General features: G+C 44.7%; 1 protein-coding gene across 6 annotated transcripts in view; it reads left to right on the top strand.

Annotated features, from left to right (window-relative positions):
- The window catches only part of naalad2 (N-acetylated alpha-linked acidic dipeptidase 2), a 46,670-nt gene that overhangs the window by 20,196 nt on the left and 12,256 nt on the right, over positions 1-14,218 (top strand). For 3 of the 6 annotated variants that reach the window (XM_060943326.1, XM_060943325.1, XM_060943329.1), the window contains 14 exons: positions 1,112-1,213; positions 2,092-2,217; positions 4,359-4,545; positions 4,619-4,712; positions 4,824-4,919; positions 5,021-5,106; positions 5,208-5,327; positions 5,465-5,547; positions 5,625-5,688; positions 5,799-5,866; positions 6,141-6,232; positions 6,393-6,483; positions 8,184-8,448; positions 8,912-8,993. In XM_060943326.1, the coding sequence (XP_060799309.1) occupies positions 1,112-1,213; positions 2,092-2,217; positions 4,359-4,545; positions 4,619-4,712; positions 4,824-4,919; positions 5,021-5,106; positions 5,208-5,327; positions 5,465-5,547; positions 5,625-5,688; positions 5,799-5,866; positions 6,141-6,232; positions 6,393-6,483; positions 8,184-8,448; positions 8,912-8,993 (1,556 nt within the window). Of the gene's footprint in view, positions 1-1,111; positions 1,214-2,091; positions 2,218-4,358; positions 4,546-4,618; positions 4,713-4,823; positions 4,920-5,020; positions 5,107-5,207; positions 5,328-5,464; positions 5,548-5,624; positions 5,689-5,798; positions 5,867-6,140; positions 6,233-6,392; positions 6,484-8,183; positions 8,622-8,911; positions 8,994-14,218 lie in introns of those variants that run through there. The other 3 variants (XR_009656818.1, XM_060943327.1, XM_060943328.1) reach the window with 3 other exon arrangements.

Genomic DNA, 14,218 nt, shown 5'->3' with positions numbered 1-14,218 from the left:
ACCATACAGCTTTCCTCCAGAAGGCTTTTTCTTTGTCCGTGTGGTCAGCTTCAAACTTTAGTTAAGCTTGAAGGTGTCAATTTTGGAGCAGAGGTTTATTTCTTGGATAGCAGCCTCTTAGTCCATGGTGATATAAAACTCACTGAACTGTAGACAGTGATCCATCAGCTTCCAGTTCATGGCAGGGCTGTGCCATGGTGGTTCCCAGGTTGTTCCTGACCATCCAAACCAATTTCCTTTCAGCTGAGGGTGACAGTTTGGGTTTTCTTGATGCAAAGTGGCTTGACAAAGTGACTCCACCTCACAATAACTTGCGTACAATTGTTTGAACTGATCTTGGAATTTGCAGTTGTTTAGAAATGGCTCCAAGAGACATTCCGGAGTTGTGTATATCTGCGATCCTCTTTCTCAGATCTGCACTGAGCTCCTTGGACTTTCCCATTTTACTGTGTGTTGGTCAATCCAATGAGTGCTGTAAACAAACCCTTTTTATGAAGGCACAGAAAAGCTACCAGCTGTAGTCAATCATGATTGCTAACAGGAAGTTAAGAGACCTCGGCCTTGGCAAGATAAGAGACATTTTGGAAGTTTCAGCACCTCTGAATTAATAATCTAAGTGGGCGTATGTATATTTTTGACCCTGTATGTATAATTTTGACCCTGTGTTGATTTCAGAAAACCCAAAGAAAATTAAAACTTGTGCACCAAATTCTAGTGTTTTTTTTAATTAAAGCTGTATGCTGTACAATCATTCTGCCACAGAAAAAGAACAGTTCAGAGAAATCACTGAAAGCCCAAAGATTGCCATGACATTCATATCCAAGATGACATTCATGTCACTGTATGTAAACTTCTGACCACAACTGTATGTACTTGCAGATATTAACAAGTTACTGTGGTTTAAGAGGGTTAAAACTCTTTGGGATGTGCGGTAATTGGAAAATAATCACCTTCTGGGTGGTAACAGTATCAAACCACTCCACCAATGATTATTTTCCTATAACAGCACATCCATAAGAGGTTTATTTCTAACATCCTGTGGTATACCGAAGTTTGCTGCTTTACATACTTTTTGTTTCTTAATAAAATCTGTTTGCGTTTACACACACAGGTCATTAAGTCGTCGGTGGCTGAATCAGTGCCTGAGGGTTATGAGAATGTGAGTGACATCGTTCCTCCATACAACGCTTTCTCTGCACAGGGACAGCCAGAGGTAATGATACACACCGGCGCGGTCCAGCCTGCCATCATGGATACTGATTGAAAGTAAAGTTGAGCTAAAGAGCTAACTCTGACTAGCTAGCTAACGATACAACAAGCAGCTGTGAGCTAAACATAACTAGAAAAGCACTCGGAGAGCGCAGACCTCCGCCAAGAATCCTTTAAAAAAATCCGGGATCCAGAAGGTGATCCGGATCACCGCCAAAATTTAATGGATTGTTAGTTGTGCCCAGTCACACCTCTGGAAAAAAATTTCAGAGCAATTCGTTCATAACTTTTTCCGTAATGTTGCTAACAGACAAACCAACCAACAAACAAACAAATCAACGCTACCGAAAACATAACCTCCTTGGCGGAGGTAAATATCAAGCTAGTAAAGAGCTCCTTAAAAAAAACACTGATAAGTGAGTTAAATGAACCGTGCTAGCAAGGAAATAACTAGCATGCGTATTAGCAGATTCTGTGAAGGTTAGGAAATTTTGTGATTGCCATTTTGTTTGCTTTGTAGTTAGCTAGCTAGCATTACACTGAAGTAGAACTGAAGTAATTAAGAATAGTTTGTATCTAGTACATACGTCAAGATGAAATAAAACTGGGTACAATATAAGCTAGCGTTAAGCTACACTAGCTAGTCCAACACTGTGCCTGATAATTTGGAAATTTCACCACGCACTGTGACTTGTTACTTTACTTCTTCTCACTTAGCTAACACACCTCCTTGCTGTTCACACAAGTGAGCGAGCTAGCTAAAGCCATGCTATCTCAATTAGCTTGTCAAGCACAATAGCACAGATTCTAATGTGCACAGGAACTAAACGAAATAATAAACACTGAGCAGGACTGACTCGTCTCTTTTTGTGTGTGTGTCAGGGCGAGTTGGTGTACATAAACTATGGCAGGACAGAGGATTTCTTCAAACTGCAGAGGGAGATGGGCATCAACTGCACGGGTAAAATCGTCATCGCCCGATACGGCAAAATCTTCAGAGGCAATAAGGTGAGAAAAGAAGAAAACGAGCCGTGTTCTAATTAGTGCTGCTTCCCTCGTTCCCTCGTCCACTATGCCCTGATTCCTGATTGCTTTGTCAGGTTAAATAAACTTTCTAGTAAACAACTAGGCTGACTCGTTTCCAGACGGCTGCCATTTTGTTTGCTCTGTGAAACTGACTTTAATGGAAACATGGAGATAATGTAAATACACCCAAACAATTCACAAAGAACAAAAGACTTGACTCTGTTCCTCATGGGGACGAGATGTCTTCTAAACTGCCGTCTCTTAAAGGTGCCCTTCCACCAAAAACGTTTAATACTGGCTTTTTGAAATACCATAGTTCACTCCGAGTTGCGTATGCATGCTGCATGTGAAAATCTAATTCTACCCCCATTCCCTGTATTAGCTTATGAAAGAAAATAGTCGGAAAAACAAGCGGATCTGAAAAAGCCCTACGAACTTGCGTCACTTAGAAAATTGGTATTCATGGCCTCGCCCACGGGAAGAAAGTTCGGATTTAAGCGCGAGCAGAGATAGCAGAGCCCATCTCGTCAGTAGCTAATGAAGAGGACCTAACAGCAAGCTGAAAACATGGCTGAACAAGTTGGTGCCTGTGTTATTTGTGGCAGTAAGACATCAACGTTGCATTTCTTGCCCAAGATAGAAGAGCTGAAGAAGAAATGGTTGGAATTTATCTTTGGAACACCACCAGCGAAGTATAATGCAGCGTTAGTACTGTGTTCTGATCATTTCAACCACAGTGACTTTTCAAACTTCGGTGCCTTCAGTAGTGGTTTTGCTTCGAGGTTGTTTTTAATCCCTGGATCTGTACCGTCAAGACAATCGACCACCAGCTCACAAGCTGTAAGTAAAACATCAACTTTTTGTTCGAAGGTTTTTGTTACAAAATAGCATGTTCATATTCTCCACGTTAGCATGCATGACATGGTCACAAGCTCGGCAGGGATGAGAGTTTTCCGCTTTTCGGCGGATTTCCGCTTTTTCTGAGTAAAACACGACCTTTTTATTATTATGCCAAATCCGTTGAGAATTTTTTTTATTAATTTCGGGGGGTTGGGGTATGTTCCTTCATGCTGTTCAAACTTTATTAACTCCAACGATGTTTACACGTTATTTGTAAGTTGCCATCTTGAGTCTTGTTTAAATCTCGTTGAATGTGATGTAAAATTCGTGTTATCTACATTGTTATTGGTCAAAACATCGACGTCGAGACCATAATAGCCAATCAAAACAGTTTTTACAAAAAGACGCCCACATCTGCTTGTTCTGACCCACTGGAGGTAGCGTCACAGTGCTGTTAGCCAATCAGAGGTAACACGTTTACATGTCATGAATATTAATGAGTAAGAGCTGAAATCCTGTCGTTCTCCCGCCACCCACTCCTCCAGCAAACTAGAACAGCCTGAAACAGGAGAATCACAGCATTTTTTTTCACCAAAACTGGTGTTCTGTAAAGTTATCCTACCTCTTGGATTTGTCCTACCAAGCCTACTGCGCATGCGCGAAATCCAGGAGGATAGGAAAATTCAACAGTCTCGTCTGCTGAGCCGTGCTGCTTGTCAGGAAAATCCTACCTCAAGCTTCCAGCTGTTTTGACGCTGTTCGCTGTTTGAATGCTGGCTGCACTGGTGATGTGTAGACAACAGATTAATATGGATTGTGTTTTTGGAATTGAATATGTATAACAGTCAGTTTATTTAGTTATTGTTCGCTGTATGTTTTCCGTTGTTGAACATCCATCGGTCGTATAATATGGATTAATTATGGAGTACTTTTAATAAAGGAAAAGGTTGTAGTACTGTTGTGTTTTCCTTTACTGTTCAGTTAGATTGAAGACCATGCGTGAAATACTCACCGATTTTCTATCAGCCCAGCTGATCGGTAGGACAAAACTCGGTCCAAATTCCAAGATATGACGTCATGTGTTCTGCGCATGCACAGTAGGCTTGGTAGGACAAATCCAAGAGGTAGGATAACTTTACAGAACACCGGCTCACAGGGCATTCATTCATACGAGAGACCACCGCACAATTAATGAAAAAACGATGCAATGAGACCTTTAAGGGCTAATATTTACTGTATATACAGTAATAAGTGCACTGAAGACTGAAGTGTGTGTGCGTTAGGTAAAAAACGCCATGCTAGCCGGCGCCAAAGGCATCGTGTTGTACTCGGACCCAGCAGATTACTGTGCCAAGAGCGTGAAGCCGTACCCTGAGGGATGGAACCTGCCAGGACAGGGTGCTCAACGGGGCAACATCCTGAATCTGAACGGAGCCGGAGACCCTTTAACCCCTGGCTACCCTGCTAAAGGTGCGCAAATTTATCTTCCAGACTCCTTTTGTTCTGAATCTTAGAAATATGAAAGATTTTCTTTCCCCCATAGAATACACCTCCAGACTGAGTCCAGATAAAGGGGTGGGACTTCCCAACATTCCGGTCCATCCTATTGGCTACAGTGATGCAGTTCTTCTGCTGAAGTGAGACAAATTTGATCAGATTTAACGTGGAGAATGATCGGCTCATTTTTAATATCAGCGAATCAGGGCTATAAGATATATGTCATGATGTCACTTCCTGACTCTTTTTAGGAATATGGGCGGAGCGTCTCCGCCCCCTCATTGGAAAGGAGCTCTGAATGTGTCGTATCGTATCGGACCTGGATTCATCGGTGACTTCGAACAGAAGTGAGTTGATGGCATGACTCTGTCCCAGATACGACACCTCACTTCCTCTTCCTCTTCCTGTTCCCTCAGCACAGCCACTAACTCTCGTGAGTTCCTTTCAGAAAAGTGCGCATGAACGTGCACAGCTACAATCAGGTGACCCGGATCTACAATGTGATTGGGCGAATCAGAGGAGCTCAGGAGCCAGGTACACACACACACACACACACACACACACACATTGATCACACTCCTGTAGTTCTCATATACAGTGAAAAGTGACTGACTCATTTGCGTGTGTGTGTGTAGATCGATATGTTATACTCGGTGGACATCGTGACGCGTGGGTGTTTGGGGCAATCGATCCTGGGTCTGGAGCTGCAGCAACACACGAGACTGTCAGAGCAGCTGGGAAACTCCTGCAGAAAGGTAACACACACACACACACACACACATTATTACATGTTATTAACACAGTGGTTCCACAGTAGTTTCCAACACGAACTAATAGTGCATTCATTTCTGATCCAGATATTTCAAGCTGTGTGTGTTTGTGTGTGTGTTAGGCTGGCGCCCCAGACGCACTTTGATCTTTGCTAGTTGGGATGCTGAAGAATTCGGCCTGCTGGGATCCACAGAGTGGGCGGAGGTGAGAGAGGGCAGGAGAGAGATTACGGTGGGTGTTTATTAGTATAGGAGTGTGTAACTCTGTGTGCGTGCGTGCAGGAAAATGCTAAAATTCTCCAGCAGAGAGCTGTAGCATACATCAACGCAGACTCTGCTATTGAAGGTACGACACACACACACACACACACACACACACACACACACACACACACACACACACAATGCATCAATGTTTAGTATTGACTCTGTGTGCGTGTGTGTGTGTGTGTATAGGTATGTACACATTGAGAATAGACTGCACTCCGTCTCTACATACACTGGCTTACAACATCACCAAACAGGTGGGTCAAAGGTCACATTTCTTCTTCTTCCTGTCCTTTAAGGCTGTAAGGCTGCACTGATTGTTTTCCTATAACAGCATGCCCGCGAGCGGTTTATCCTAGCCGCTAGACAAGTCATGGCAAATCTTCTGTGTGACGCAGTGTTTGTGTACGCTGTCCTAAACCACGTACGCTTTTAAGCTTTCCCGAAGTGTACACCGGTTTGGTTTGGGACGCAGCCCATGAGTGTATAGGGTTTATTTGAATAACGCTCGGTGGTGGTGTGTTTTTGTAGGTGATGAGTCCAGAGGAAGGGGAAGAGGGAATGACTCTGTATGACAGCTGGCACAAACGAGACAACTGGACCGATAATCGGGACGCGCCCCGGTGAGAGCTAAGCTCCGCCCCTTCTACTCTTATTCTCACACATGTCTACAAATTATCAGCATGGGGAGGAGTTACATACAGTAACAAGTGTGTGGTATGTAACTGAATACTCGTGTGTGTGTGTGTGTGTGTGTGTGTGTGTGTGTGTGTGTGTGTGCAGGATCAGTAAGCTCGGCTCAGGCAGTGATTTTGAAGCGTACTTTATCAGACTGGGAATCGCATCTGGGCGAGTGAGATACACCAAGAACAGAGTAAGAGAGTGTGTGTAGAGCGTGTATGTATGTACAGTGCCTTGCAAAAGTATTCATCCCCCTTGGTGTTTGTCCTGTTTTGTCGCATTACAAACTGGAATTAAAATGGATTTTTGGAGGGTTAGCACCATTTGATTTACACAACATGCCTACCACTTTAAAGGCGAAAATTGTTTTATTGTGACACAAACAATAATTATGATGAAAAAACAGAAATCCGTAGTGTGCATAAGTATTCCCCCCCCCCCTTTCGCATGAAACCCCAAAATAAGAGCTGGTGCAACCAATTCACTTCATAAGTCACATAATTAGTTGATTAAGATCCACCTGTGTGCAATCAAAGTGTCACATGATCTGTCACATGATGTCTGTATAAATCAACCTGTTCTGGAAGGACCCTGACTCTGCAACACTACTAAGAAAGCAACATGAAAACCAAGGAGCCTCCAAACAGGTCAGAGACAAAGTTGTGGAGAAGTATAGATCAGGGTTGGGTTATAAAAAATATCCCAAACTTTGAATATCCCACGGAGCACCATTAAATCCATTATAGCAAAATGGAAAGAATATGGCACCACTACAAACCTGACAAGAGAAGGCCGCCCACCAAAACTCACAGACCAGGCAAGGAGGGCGTTAATCAGAGATGCAACAAAGACACCAAAGATAACACTGTAGGAGCTGCAAAGATCCACAGCGGAGATGGGAGTATCTGTCCATAGGACCACTTTAAGCCGTACACTCCACAGAGTGGGCGGGGTTTATGGAAGAGTGGCCAGAAAAAAGCCATTGCTGAAGAAAACACATTTGGAGTTTGCCCAACAGCATGTGGCAGACTCCCCAAACACATGGAAGAAGATTCTCTGGTCAAATGAGACTAAAATTGATCTTTTTAGCCATCATGGGAAACGCCATGTGTGACGCAAACCCAACACCCTGAGAACACCATTCCTACAGTGAAGCATGGTGGTGGCAGCATCATGCTGTGGGGATGTTTTTCATCTGCAGGGACAGGAAAGCTGGTCAGGACTGAAGGAAAGATGGATGGCACTAAATACAGGGCAATTCTGGAGGAAATCCTGTTTGAGTCAGCCAGAGGTTTGAGACTGGGACGAAGGTTCACGTTCCAGCAGGACAATGACCCTATACGTACTGCTAAAGCTACACTGGACTGGTTTAAAGGGAAACATTTAAATGTCTTGGAATGGCCTAATCAAAGCCCAGACCTCAATCCAGTTGAGAATCTGTGGCATAACTTGAAGATTGCTGTACACCAACGCAACCCATCTAACTTGAAGGAGTTGGAGCAGTTTTGCCTTGAGGAATGGGCAACAATCCCAGTGGCTAGATGTGCTAAGCTAATAAAGACATACCCCAAGAGACTTGCAGCTGTAATTGCAACAAAAAGTGGTTCTATACAGTATTGACTTTGGAGGGTGAATACTTATGCACATTCCAGATTTCTGTTTTTTCATCTTAATTATTGTTTGTGTCACAATAAAATAACAATTTTCACTTTTAAAGTTGTAGGCATGTTGTGTAAATCAAATGGTGCTTACACTCCAGAAATCCATTTTAATTTCAGCTTGGAATGCAACAAAACAGGACAAACACCAAGGGGGATGAATACTTTTGCAAGACACTATATGTGTGTGCCTTCCATTCACTTATGGTGTGTGTGCGTGTGTGTTGTACCACAGAAGTTGGAGAAGTACAGCAATTATCCAGTCTACCACAGCGTGTATGAGACATTCGAGCTGGTTGAGCGTTTCTATGACCCCAAATTTCGCCGCATGGAGGCAGTGGCACGTGTGCGAGGGGGCGTGGCTTTCCGCTTAGCTGACGCCCTTATGCTGCCTCTGGACTGTAATGAGTACGCGCTTGCTCTCTCTCAGTACGCACACGCCATCCACCGGATCGCACAGAAACACATGCTGGAGATGGAGCGCTACGCCGTGACGTTCAGTGAGAGACACACACACAGGCAGCACATTCAAAGACAGTCTCTCTTTACACTTCTTCCTCTTGTTTAACCTGAAACCCACATGTGAAGTAACTCAAATGCCGCAGCACCCAAACCAAAGGGAAGAGAGCTTACACAATTCCCCTCCTCCTGCTCCAGTCCATCCAGCTCTACTGTAAGCTCACTTCCACTTTCCACTTTCATCCCTGCTTTCTTCAAGCGCCCCTTCTCTCACTCTTCCAGGGCGAGTACACGAAGGGACCATGTTCCGTGTTGCATGGAAATTATTGCTCTCTTTGTGTTTCTAGCTGTGAATGAGACTCAACGAATTTCACTTCCAAACACGTGACGTGTTTGACGCAGCTGAAAATGAGAGGCAGCTGAGAGCCAGCCTTGTACAGAAGCGTAAACGGTTTTGGGTGATTGGAGGTTTTGAAAATGTGGTGTGTGTGTGTGTTTTTACAGATGCTCTGTTCTCAGCAGTGGACAATTTCACACACGCAGCGCAGGAGTTTCAGCAGCGCCTGAACACACTCGACACAACCAAGTAACACACACACACACACACACATAATACTCTGCAGCAAACCTCAGAAAGATTAGAGATCAGTCACATTCTAACACTCACTAACATCTCTCTCTCTCTCTCTCTCTCGCTCTGTCTTTCTCTCTCTCTCTAACTCACTCTGTCTTTCTCTCTCTAACTCTCTCGCTCTCTGTCTTTCTCTCTCTCTAACTCTCTCTCTGTCTTACTCTCTTGCTCTCTGTCTTTCTCTCTCTCTAACTCTCTCTCTGTCTCTCTCTCGCTCTGTCTTTCTCTCTCTCTCTAACTCTGTCTTACTCTCGCTCTCTGTCTTTCTCTCTCTCTAACTCTCTCTCTGTCTCTCTCTCGCTCTGTCTTTCTCTCTCTCTCTAACTCTCTGTCTTACTCTCGCTCTCTGTCTTTCTCTCTCTCTCTGTCTCTCACTCTCTGTCTTTCTCTCTAACTCTGTCTTTCTCTCTCTCTCTCTCTGCGCATGCGTGAGTGCTGTGAGTGTGTGAGCGTCGTGCCCTTCTGTGGCTTTCTAACTTTTTCTTTCTTTTCTGATTTTCTTCTTTTTGTTCGGTATTTTTTTATGTACATTTCACTGTTGCATAAGGCACACTTTCTCTTGGACGGGTCTGTCCCCTGAGCCCGTATCCAGCTTTTGCTGGTCGGAGCCATGGCCTCCTCTGGAGGGTCCATGGATTTTACAGCCTTATCACGCCGTCATGGCGTTAAGGTGGTTGCGGATGTCAGTGTTGAGGAGTGCAGTCTAGCAGTGGGTGATATTGTTGGTCATGAGAACATTGCGTCGGCCTCGAGGATGAATAGAGCCATTGTAATTTTCTTTAAACGCATTGACTTTGCAAATGTAATGGTCGAAAGGGGTGTGGTGCTCAATGGCGTACTCCACACGGTTTTGCCTTTAAGTTTGCCTTCGAAGAAAATCGTCATTTCTAACGTCCCCCCTTTTCTCCCTGATAGCATGCTCGAACGTGAGCTTTCTCGCCATGGCAAGCTGGTCTCAAAGATTTTTAAAATGTCGCTTGGTTGCAAATCGCCTCTTCTTAAACATGTTGTCTCTTTTCGCCGTCAGGTTTACATGATACTTAATGGCAGTGATGAACTTAATATAACCCTTCGTTTCAAAATTGATGATTTCGACTACGTCGTGTTTGTTACGTCTGACACAATTATGAAATGTTTTATATGTGGGGAAATGGGGCATCTAGTGCGTACATGCCCTAATGGGCCTAAAAATGATGAGGGGCAGCATGAGAGAGATGTGACCGGTGTCTCAGCTGGTGGCGAACCAGCGGATGTGCCGCCTCTGGCCGAGGAGCCTCCAGCTGGTTCCCAACCGGCTGGTACCATCACTGCCCCTGCCGAGATTCTCGACACTGATACAAAGCGCACACGCTCGGAACCCTTTCCAATCGCATCGCAAGAGCCTATCCTCACAACACCCCAGGATGCACCTGCTGCTGCGGCAAATCCTGCGCAACCCTTTGCTGGTCCAGCGAGGACAACGGAGGCTGTAGAACCCGAGGCCTTGCTTACTGATATTGTGGATACGCGGAATGCTCGCACTGATATGGATATTTCTGTTCAAACGCCAGTGGAGGTTGAGTCGACTGGAAATCCTGCTATACAGACATCCTCAGGTAGGACTGCTGGTTCTATTACCGATATTGTTGCGAGTGGGTCCGCTACCAACACCGATCCACTGCCTACCCTCACTGTCCCTGCTGCCAGCCCAACAGAGTTTAAAGCACCGAAGTCAAAAAGGAAAAATGTCACTGATGATGCGAGTTGTATTGCCAAAAGGCACGTTAAAGTGGCCTCTGCGGACTCGGAGTGATGGATACTCTTCCGACTCCAGCAGTTTCTCTTCATCCCCCACATCCAGCGCTGTGGTTATGTACACCGCTGATTATATCAGTAAGTTTTTGTCAGATACAAAAGGGAAAAGGAATGTAAAAATTGAGGAGTATTTTGTAGACAGGAAACAGTTCTTGCAGGACGTGTGCCATCATAGAAACGAAGGCGCGTTTAGTGACCCCGAAATTCACCGCCTGAGAAAGATCGTTACGAAAGTTAAGAGAGATTTAAAACGTGATGATGCACAAATGGTTTAGGCTACGTTTACATTACGTCGAATCAGCGGATCATCAGATTAATGTTCTTAAAACGATTCGCGTTTACACTAAAACCGTTAGCCGTGCACACAGCAACGCCAATACGCGGATACGCTCGGCTCCGCAGGCATCCTGCGCTCCAAATCACTCCGCCCTGAACAGCGAGTGCCCTCTGGAGGGTGCGCACTCCGGCCCTGCGCAGCTCACAGAGCGCGCGAGTGAAGTGAACAAGCCATGATTCGGGACTGAGCCGCTGTGTGTGAGATCCCAGCGCATATCACTTATTACTTGCAAGTGGAAGGATGGCAAGCCTAAAGACAATCATAACTACACAATGGGCAGTATTTGCATCAGCATTTGCAGTATTTTCATACTTTTATACTCTTTAATGAAAGGTGATACAAGGCGGAAGTCTGCGCCGTTTTTCAGCAGTCGCGTCACATGACCAACGCCAGCGAATCAGGAAGGTGGCTGTCACAGTGACGTTGTCCAATGAGACGCCAGCTAGAGCTCAGCACAGCGTATCCGCGTATTCTCAATGTTTACACAGCACCGGACCAGATACGATCTAGATTGAATACGTGGACGCTGGCGGATTCCCGTTTCCCCGCTTTTTCAGGGGGGTTAATGTAAACGGACAGTGCATCCGCGAAGAAAACGAGACAGATACGGTCTAGTGTAAACGTAGCCTTAGTTTCCCTTTCGTTTCTGTCTTGTCTCTCCCCCCCTCACATCCTTGACGATCATGAATAGTGTTCGGATTGCCTCCCTAAATATCAATGGGGCCAGGGATTGTGAGAAGAGGGCATTGATCTATGAACTGATTAGGCAGAAGGCGATTGATGTCATGTTCCTGCAAGAAACGCACAGTGATGCGTTAAACGCCACGGACTGGTGCAAAGAGTGGAATGGTTTGTCTGTCCTCAGCCATCATACATCCAGTAGTGCTGGTGTTGCCCTGCTGTTTTCACGTGACTTTACTCCTCAGTCCCACTGCGTCGATGAAGTTATAAAGGGGAGGCTTTTAAAAATACGGGCCATGTTTGAGAATGAGGTTTTTGTTTTTATTTGCGCTTATGCCCCGACTACTGGTGACGATAGGTTGGTTTTTTTTAAGAAACTAAGCGCTCTGATTAGAGATTGCAGTCCGGGCGATTTTATGTTTTTAGGCGGGGATTTTAATTGCACGACAGATAGCATGGATAGGAACCACGCTGAACCCCATGCCCTGTCGCGCAGCCACCTTGTTGAACTGCTACAAACACATGGGCTGTGTGATGTGTGGAGGTGCTTCCACAAAACTGACAGACAATACACATGGGTGCATTCTAGGGGTAACGTGTTGTCCATGGCGCGACTTGACAGATTTTATATTTTTAAACACCATTTGAATACCATTAGAAAATGCTGGATATGCCCTGTTGGGTTTTCTGACCACAGCATGGTCGTTTGCAATGTTTCCATGACCAATGTTAAACCCAGGAGCGCCTATTGGCATTTTAATGCATCACTTTTAGAGGACTCTAATTTTAAGGACAGTTTTATAGTTTTTTGGAGTGCATTAACGGCTGAGAAAACCTTTTACTCATCGCTTGCACAGTGGTGGGATGTGGCGAAAGCAAAAATTAAAATGTTTTGTCAAGACTACAGCCGATGTGTCTCTAAAGTGATTGCTGAGTCCCTAAAAGCTATAGAACTTGAAATTATGGATATGCAACACCCCACATCCTCAGCTAGTAATCAATTTTATTATGAGTCTTTTAAATCCAAAAAGGTGTTTTTATCTGATCTTTTAAGAGTTAAGGCTCAGGGAGCTCTAATTAGGTCACGTTTTCAGAACGTTGCTGAAATGGATGCCCCATCCAAGTTTTTCTTTGGTTTGGAAAAGAGGAATAGTCAGAAAAGATTCATTCATGGTGTCTATTCCGCATCGGGGACGCTGGTATCAGATTCCTCTGACATTTGTAGAGAAGCTGTATTTTTCTTCTCAGAACTATACCAGTGTGAATATGTTGAGCACCCACTTGTGGAAGACATCTTTTTCCAAAATCTGCCCACCATCAATGATGACTCTGCCAAGGTGCTTGATGGGCCTTTGTCTTTGCATGAGCTAGAGGATGCCCTCCACACTATGCAAGGTGGGAAAGCACCGGGCATTGATGGGCTATCAGTTGAGTTCTTTCGAGCCTTTTGGCCCATCTTGGGGAAAGATTTTTTAAGTGTCCTAAACGAATGTCTGGAAACAGGGCAACTACCGTTGTCGTGTAGGAGGGCGGTGCTTACCCTGCTACCTAAAAAAGGTGATTTGAACCATCTAAAAAACTGGCATCCTGTAGCCTTACTCACAACTGACTATAAAATCCTTTCAAAGACCCTAGCCATTCGGTTGGGAAAAGTAATGTCAGAGGTCATACATCAGGATCAGACTTACTGCATACCCGAGCGTTTCATATTTGACAACATCCACCTAATTAAAGGTGTCCTCGACGTCTCCAAACTCGTTGGTCTGAAAACTGGTTTGGTTTCGCTGGATCAGGAAAAGGCTTTCGACCGTGTGGAACACACATATTTGTGGAAAACACTGAAGCATTTTGGTTTTGGTGATGCCTTTTTAAGGTTGATCAAATTGCTGTACTGCAATGTCGAAAGCGTACTCAAAATCAACGGCTTTTTGTGTGCTCCATTCAGTGTTAACAGGGGTGTTCGGCAGGGTTGTTCTCTCTCTGGTATGCTTTATTCACTAGCTATCGAGCCTCTGTTAGTGCAGTTGAGGGCTGAGCTCTCTGGTCTGTATGTTCCTTCTTGTAAAAGTGTTTTTAAATTGTCAGCCTATGCCGACGATGTTATCACGTTGGTCAACGGGCAAAAAGATATTGAGGTGCTACTCAAAACAACTGTTTTGTTTGGTTCTATATCATCTGCTAAGGTGAATTGGAGCAAGAGCGATGCTTTTTGTGTTGGGGGTTGGTCTGGACACAACATACAACTTCCTGCTGGGCTGATGTGGAAGAAGGAGGGTCTTAAGTACCTAGGGGTTTACCTGGGTGACCAAAACACCTCACGGAAAAATTGGGAAGGAGTCTTGGAGAAGATCAAAGGCCGTCTGAACAG

Source organism: Neoarius graeffei, chromosome 16 (assembly GCF_027579695.1).
Source record: "Neoarius graeffei isolate fNeoGra1 chromosome 16, fNeoGra1.pri, whole genome shotgun sequence".
Lineage (NCBI taxonomy): Eukaryota > Metazoa > Chordata > Actinopteri > Siluriformes > Ariidae > Neoarius > Neoarius graeffei.
This window is presented reverse-complemented; position numbering and strand designations above follow the sequence as displayed.